The sequence below is a fragment of the Atta cephalotes genome, assembly GCF_000143395.1.
Source record: "Atta cephalotes unplaced genomic scaffold scaffold00003, whole genome shotgun sequence".
NCBI classification, from domain to species: Eukaryota; Metazoa; Arthropoda; class Insecta; order Hymenoptera; family Formicidae; genus Atta; species Atta cephalotes.
The window spans coordinates 296,117-303,990 of NW_012130067.1; the positions used below are offsets into that span (position 1 = coordinate 296,117).

The following is a 7,874-nucleotide window of genomic DNA, read 5'->3' on the forward strand; positions in this document are numbered from 1 at the left end:
GTATATTGAGATATACAATTTTCATTGATTTCTTAATTTTAATACATAATTTTAATATATGTTCTTCCATTAATAATAATGTTAGTAACGGTCTTAATGACAATAAGACGTCAATATTATATGATAAATATGGATATAATGACTATTTGTTTAAATCCATATTATTAAATAAACAAATGCAAGTTTGTACAAATAATTGATTTGTTTTTTTGATGATTACGAATGTGTATATTTAATTCTCTAACTGTTGATTGTTATTTTTAAAATCGTTTTTAGGTACTGGACATCCCACAATTCTAGATTATTATCTAATTGATCTAATTAATTTAATAATAATATATGTAAAAAAGTGTATATACAAATATATATATATATATATATATATTTGTATATACGTATATACTTTTCTATAATAAAATATATGTGTACGCGCGCGCATAAATTATGAGATTATTATATTCAACAAATTTTGATTTTTGTCTTCTTAGATAATTTTACCATGCAAAATGCTTTATATCCTTTTGATAATGTTATCATGAATCATGAATTGAATTAAAAAGTGTGGATACAAAAAATTCGAGATGAGTCGAATGGGTACTCCCATTAGCGGGATATTAATAATTAAAATTTGTAAAAAATGCAGAAAATTATTAAATTTATATAATAAATTTTTCAGTATAAAATAGATCTTTAAAGTCCCACTATGGGTTCGGCTTATCTCGAACAGTTGGTACCCGAGAAACTTTTGTACCCATACATATAAAAAAATTACAATAACGCATGTATTTTATTATTATTAAATGTATTCCTTCGTAAACACTATTCCATAAAAAAATCATTCTATCCACTTTTTTTTTTAATAAAAGATGATTTTTTAGTAATGGTAGAACATATTTTCTTACATATGACTTTTAATATTGTGTTAAAGATGTGATAAAAATAGTAATGTTTTATTATAATTAACATGCTGCCAAAATTATTACAATCGTAAATGATCTATAGAAGATTCGGAATTCATTCTTCTGTAATAAGATCGTTGATTTGACGGATCATTTTTCTTTGTAAATGGATTTTATGAATTTGACATAGAATCAGAATATATTAAGTTCGCTCTCCATCATGAAGATTATTCTTCTTTGTATCAGATAATAACCAGTATATTATGAAGAGATGACTGTGATGTGGTTAAATTATTAGGCCAGTTAAACGATTAAGATAACAGATAAATATATATATTAATTTTTTATCGTGTTATTGTTCGCGTTAGATGAAACTTAATAAATTTTAGAATCGCAAGTTAACAATAAAAAATAACGATCTAATTATTGTTAATATTTCATTGCATTTATTAATATTTCGTTAATCATTGATTTATTAAAATTTATGTTATCGTATTTTCGATCAGTTTTCATATAATACCGCATTAAAATTTATATTAAAATTTATTAATTATACTAATATTATTATAGTAATATAATATCTATATTATATTTTATATAGAATTTTATTTTATATTATATTATTTTTGTATATTATATTATTTTAAATTAATACAAATGTATGTTGTATGTCATATTTGTTAAATAATTATTAATTATGCTAATATTATTATAGTAATATAATGTCTATATTATATTTTATATAGAATTTTATTTTATATTATATTATTTTAAATTAATACAAATGTATATTATATGTCATATTTGTTAATGTTAAATAAAATTGTAATTGTATTTTGTTATTTTGTATTATAATATATTGTAAAATAAATGATAAAAAATTAATAAATAATAAAGTTCTTTAAATACCGCAAAATCGGATAACTTTGGCCCAGACGGAATAATTTTGACTCAAAATTTTTAAAAAATACGTAAACAGCCTGCATATCCACAATCAAGACGTAAAGCACTTTAAAATGTTTTTAAGAAATTTTTTAAATATCTTACATCCTGATTCTGACATATGTGCTGGTTAGATATCAAAATTTTGGGCCAAAACTATCCCATTTTTGTGGTATGTACGTAAATAAAAGATGACCGTCGATTATAATCGGCGGGGGTGGTGGAGGGCCTCTACAGATTCACCCGTTTTTACTTCTTTGAAATTTTACTTCAAATTGAGAGCATACAGTTGTTAGTTTCTATGATAAAACGGGACAATCTGCATTTAAAAAACGTTATTTTTTATGTGTATAGGTACTGCAAAAATTCGTACAAGACAGAATTTATTATATGAATGTGTTTAATATTCATTTTTAAGTTTCAGATTCAGCAGTTTCCATTTTTAATGGAGAAAATAAGAAAATAAATCACATTTTCCAGTAATTAAATTTTATTTACTTTATTTATTAAAATTAAAAGTAAATAGATCTTGATTTATTATACATTACTTATATCACATTAATTTCGTTATTAATTTAATTATTAATCATTATTTTACTTATTTTTGTTTTTAATTATAGTTGCTTTTATAAATTATAAAGGCCATGAGTTTAGATTCACAATCTTACTTTAAGTTGTAAACCGTAAGAATTGAACAATCGAATATGAGAAAAATAATCTACTGTGTTGATTTCTTATGACTTACGACTTGCGATTCTACATTATGATAATCCTTCGTAGTGGGTCGGAAATCCAAACAGAAATCTTAAGAAGAATCCCGGCCGTTATTATTCTTTCGCAGTTACAGCAAATTAGATGAGGATATATTAAATGATAAAATACGATTTACGCATAGTCTGAACTGAAGTCGAGAAATAACGATCTTAGAATCGAGGAAGACAAGAATAAATATGAATTTATTTTTTAACGCATTTGCTATGTATTTACATATATCTGCATATACGGACGAAGCATCGAGATTGTGAAATTTTTGTAATCATATAACGTTTCCCATATTATATCTAATATGTACATATACTCAGCAATTAAAAAATTGCAACACTTTTTTGGATGGATTTCGAGATGCAGCCTACTCACTGAACGATTGATACTTAGTCGAGTAAGTAAAAATGCTTGTATCGCATGCTTGTATTTAGCAATAGACAATTATTGAAGGTATGAATAAAACATAATACACAATCTCTAAAATTATAAACTACATCTTTCAAATCATATGATGTTTTGCATAATCATCCTTTTTATTACGATATATAGCTTATACATACATATATATATATATATATTTTTTTTTGTGTACTCTAAGCTTACAGATATCACTGCATATTTTGTCAATAAATCGAGTGTAAATCATAACAGAGACTTATACCTTAGTGAGTAACATTATTGCGTCGTCCTCGTCTCTTGCGACTACTGCCGGATGAACGATTTGACGAGGCCCACTGCTCATAGAAACGTTCAGCTTCTAGCCATTCTTGATACTTGTACCACCATTCTTCCCATTTGATATAATCATCGAGAGTGAGATCACGAAGATATCCCCTTGCTTTGTAATAATCATATCGTACACGAACATCATCCCAGCATTCGAAACCTCTTGGGCCTTGTGCTAAAAGTGATTCAGGATAATGACCAGGAGGTGGCGAGTCGTAACCTAAACGCGCAATTCTCTCCTCGCCTTCTATAACGACCTTCATCGCATTCTCTCCATCTTTCGTGATACGCATATTTTCCATGTCTCTACGATCTACACTCCACTGCGCCATTTTACCAAATCTGAAAATTAAACAGAATTATTATTATCTATTAATAGAAAAACTAGAATTGTGTAAAATCAATTTGAATGTTGTAAATTTATTTGAGTTTTATTATTACAATATTGCAGATTTTTAATACCTTTCGGATAATGTCATTTTTGGTGGTCCTACATGAGATGTAGTCGAGGAACTATCGCTATCATCGCTAGGTGAAGATTCTGGTGGAGGCCGTATTACTTGTGATGCTCCATGACTCGTACCATGTGTTTTTTCTACTTTTACTGGTTTACGTATCTGCACAATTTTAACAAAAGTATTCCTAATATATGCAAACTTTAATTTTGAAGGAACGTGCAATTATGCACAATACAATATATCTATCCAGTATTTAAGAAATTGTTAATATAATTTTATAATTATTACAAAGCATTTGTTGGAAAATTTTTCTTCATAGGATTGAATAATTTCTACAAGTTTGTTAATAAAGATAGAAAAAAATTACAAGAATTAAAGATTTAAGAATAAGAAACTATTATTTTACCAATGAAATAGGATCTGGTACTCGTGGATCTTCTGGCAATCTATTATGATGTTTCTCTTTACGGCGAACCTTGGCTTCTTTCTCTTTGATGTTTTTGTAATCCTTCTGATGACGCAGTGGCGGTTGCGGTGCCGGTGGTGGTGTACGTGGTCGCGGCAAGGGCGGCGAGCGTGGTCTCGTGCGCGGCTGTAAGGTTCGTGAACTCGATGCGATTACTTCTTTGGGATGTGTCCTAGTTCGTATCGGACTAACTGATCTCGAATGCGAACGAGATAACGGCGCGACGCGTCGTCGTTCTTTCGGTGAACAAACAGAACATGATCTGTCAGAACATGTACTGCCTGTGCTAGAGCTACGAGCAGTCTGTCTATTTTTATTGCGTTCACGAGAAGAACGTTCACGCGGTGATCGTGGACTTCTCGTTCGAGGACTGCGTGGTCGTGGACTGTGAGGGCTACGGGATCTTGGACTTCTCGGACTCTTGGGATGTCCTCTGCTAGGTTCACTGCTACTACCAACATATAATTCCTTGTATCCACTGTGACGCCACCTATTTGGATCTCGTTCCTCTGCTTCCAATAGCTTCTTGTTCCAATAACTCGATTGTGATTCGCGCGCTTTTCGCATTACGCTATCTATCTCTTTTCGCTTACTAGAACTCTCGCCATGTGGTCTAGATTGCGACACGCTCGTGTCCATTCGCAATCTACTTGAATTGTTGCTGCTAGTGCCTCTTCTTCTATCATAATCTCGGGATGACATCTCTAAAGATTTAATTTTTAGAATTTAATTTTCTCATTCATATTGCATTATTATTTAATAAAATGTCATTATCAATTATATTGAAATAAACATTTATATTTTAATATAAAACGATGCTAGTATTGTTAATGTAAAATTGTGATATACATATATATAAGAAACATATTTACCTTACAATACAAGATGGAAGACAAAGTTAGAGCAGAAAAATATTTAGTCAAACCAGGCACACCAGTACAATATAATAATATTAATCCTCCATAGGCAATAAGGATAATGCTCGAAACTGCTGCAAACGTGCCAAAAGACCATAGGAAGTCTCAGAAGCACTCGTCCTTAGAATCGACTGGCCTAAGTGAAAAATTCTATATGTCACAAATCTGATTGAGACGTCATTAAGGTCAAAAGACGTTAAAGATAGCAAAGTGCATTCTTTTGGGGGATTTTTTTCTCACGTGAATCTCCGATATTTTTTGCGACAGTCCACAAATACATGTATGTACGTGATACATCTTCGTTGCAAAGCGTACAACAAGATCGCCGATATGCGATGTCTTTAACATCGGTTCACTCACCGCGTATGTCCAATGAGAGATCCATGCGTGCCGCGAATCAAACGCACGCGTGACGCGCGACGCGCGTCAAAGTTCTCCGGAGAACTCGAGATTATCGTGCGCGCGCGCGCGCGCGCGATCGGCGCGATTACGAACGTGGTTACGAATCCGCCAATGACCCCCCGGGGTCACGAATCGCGGAAACCGTCGCAATATAAACGATTGCGATGTCGCGTACCGAGAACGTACGAACGCATCGCGTTCCGAATAACGCGTCGTAGTCATAACGCGCTCCATCACGCGACGGCACTTGACGGCAACGACGACGGATGTAGCACGCCACATGCTTTGATTTACCCGCATAATCAACATTTCGTTTAACCGCCCGATGGTCGATCGAACTTGACCCGTATCACGTAAACGAATCACGAACGAATCACGAGTGTCATCTTCGCGGTAGGCCGGATAGGCGTCGCCTTCTTTCGTTTCATGACTACGACAGAAGGCAGGGCACATCGTCAGTCGATTCGTTCCCGTTCGTGATCACTCGCGACGCGACTTTCTTTACCTTGACTTTCTTCTCTATTGATGTTTGTCCCTTTGTTTTAGCGGGACACAGTGTCACTTTTTTCTTTTTTTGGTTTTTTTTTTTTTTTTTTAACGTCGACTCGGTCAAAGCGCACGAACGGTGCCATACAGCACTGTATATGTGGAAGTCCTTGCGCGGGCTGAGCGGGCTCCGAGAAATGACGGACGACAATTGTACAATATATGAATGTACGTGCCGACGGGGACGGCACTGTGCTCGAGGGGGCGTTACCCGGGTAACGCTGCGACGAAATTCCTTGCCGCGGCGAGAATGGCGAGATGCTTCGAGAGAGAATTCAAGCTCGTTCGAGAGGAGATAGCCTGTATGTAATTGGTATAAAGCGCGTACGCGCACTCATCCGCTCCCTTGCCAGCGTCAGCCCTCGTCGCTCCATTTTTATAAAAACGAAGGTCGACGGCATTCTTTTTTTCGTTTCCATTCTCTTTCTTTCTCTTCCACGCGCATCTTCTTTCTCTATCATTCACTACTTATTCGCACATTCACACAAGCGCGTGCGCGCGCGCGCGCACACACGGACACACACACAAACACGCACACACACACGCACGCACGCTTGCATAAACACACATACACACTTTCTATAAATTTCTCTCTCTCTCTCTCTCTTACCCCCCTTTTCGTCGTTTGCTGCATTCGCAAACCAGATTCCGTTCTTTTCTTTCTCTTTCTCTCTCTCTCTCTCTCTCTCTTTTTTCCTGCTAGTATCAACCTCTTGACATCACAGGACTCCAATTATTAGTGAAATTCGAATACGTCAGTTTTTCTGTATGTGCAAGCGAAGCGCGTTTTACTCAACGGCGACTGCCGTTTGTTACAACTCGCGTACGCGTCCGGTAAAGGTGGAGCGACAAAAATCAATTGCTCAAATCTAGCACGCTTTGATTCGACCCGAATAATACTTTTTTTTTTTGATCGGAATCCCCGCGTCTATCACGCAGGACGAACGGACACTCACTTTTCTTAACGCGACGACCCGATTACTTGCATTTTCTGGTACGTATCCCGGCGATTTGCTCTCGCGTGATGGCGAATATGTTCACAATGGACTTTCATAGAAGAGGTTCTTCTGTCACTTAATCATTAACCATCGAACAGAGATAGATGGTAAGCTTTCTTTTGATTTAGAGCATATATATACAGAGAGAAACCTAAAGCCGGCGGCACACGATGCTTGTTTTCTCGCAGAATCTCGAAGGTGGATTAAAGATGATTCATATATGAGCGTCAAGCAGCGAAAGCAGTAATCAATCAGCTGGGCAATATGGGCAGTGGTGTAAAAAATATTCTTTTTATAAAACCACTGTAAAAATCGTCTCGTTGATTGATTGCTTCTTGCATGTGAATGCATCTTTAGAATTTTGTCACCGTATTGGCTGCGGTGCTGTCAGTGGCCTAGTTTACATCGTGAACTTGATACGAGTAGAGAGACTCGTAGGGAGAGAGTAGCAAAATGTCCAATTCGGGGGGAACGTGACCAGTTTTCTCCAATCTCTTCCATGTCTATGGAGCTTTGATGCTTGTGTCCAATCAGAGAAGACTGGTCACTTGTTGAAATTTGCCACTCTCTCCCAGTGATGCGCTGTCGTGGGAATTATTCCCACACAGGAATGTACGTGCGCATGCATATTGCCGATACGTTGTGAAAGCAGCCAATACGAAATTGTAACGGCAATTTATGCATGCGCATGAACATTCCCGTGTGGAAATAATTTCCATGACAGTGCTCTCTTTCTCTCTCCTCTCTCTCTCTCT

At 35.2% G+C, this 7,874-nt stretch overlaps 2 protein-coding genes across 2 annotated transcripts in view; one reads left to right on the forward strand and one right to left on the reverse strand.

The window, feature by feature from the left end:
* Nucleotides 1-3,109: 3,109 nt before the first annotated feature.
* On the reverse strand, nt 3,110-4,958 carry LOC105624235 (serine/arginine repetitive matrix protein 2). Its single transcript, XM_012205597.1, has 3 exons — nt 4,197-4,958; nt 3,795-3,949; nt 3,110-3,674 (listed from the first exon to the last, which is right to left on the reverse strand). The coding sequence occupies exons 1-3, from the start codon at nt 4,956-4,958 to the stop codon at nt 3,269-3,271; spliced, it is 1,323 nt and encodes a 440-aa protein (XP_012060987.1). The 3' UTR covers nt 3,110-3,268.
* A 276-nt stretch (nt 4,959-5,234) lies between these two features.
* The window catches only part of LOC105625691 (translocon-associated protein subunit alpha), a 7,713-nt gene continuing 5,073 nt past the window's right edge, over nt 5,235-7,874 (forward strand). The window contains exon 1 of the mRNA XM_012207015.1: nt 5,235-5,313. Within this exon, the coding sequence (XP_012062405.1) occupies nt 5,235-5,313 (79 nt within the window). The remainder of the gene's footprint in view (nt 5,314-7,874) is intronic.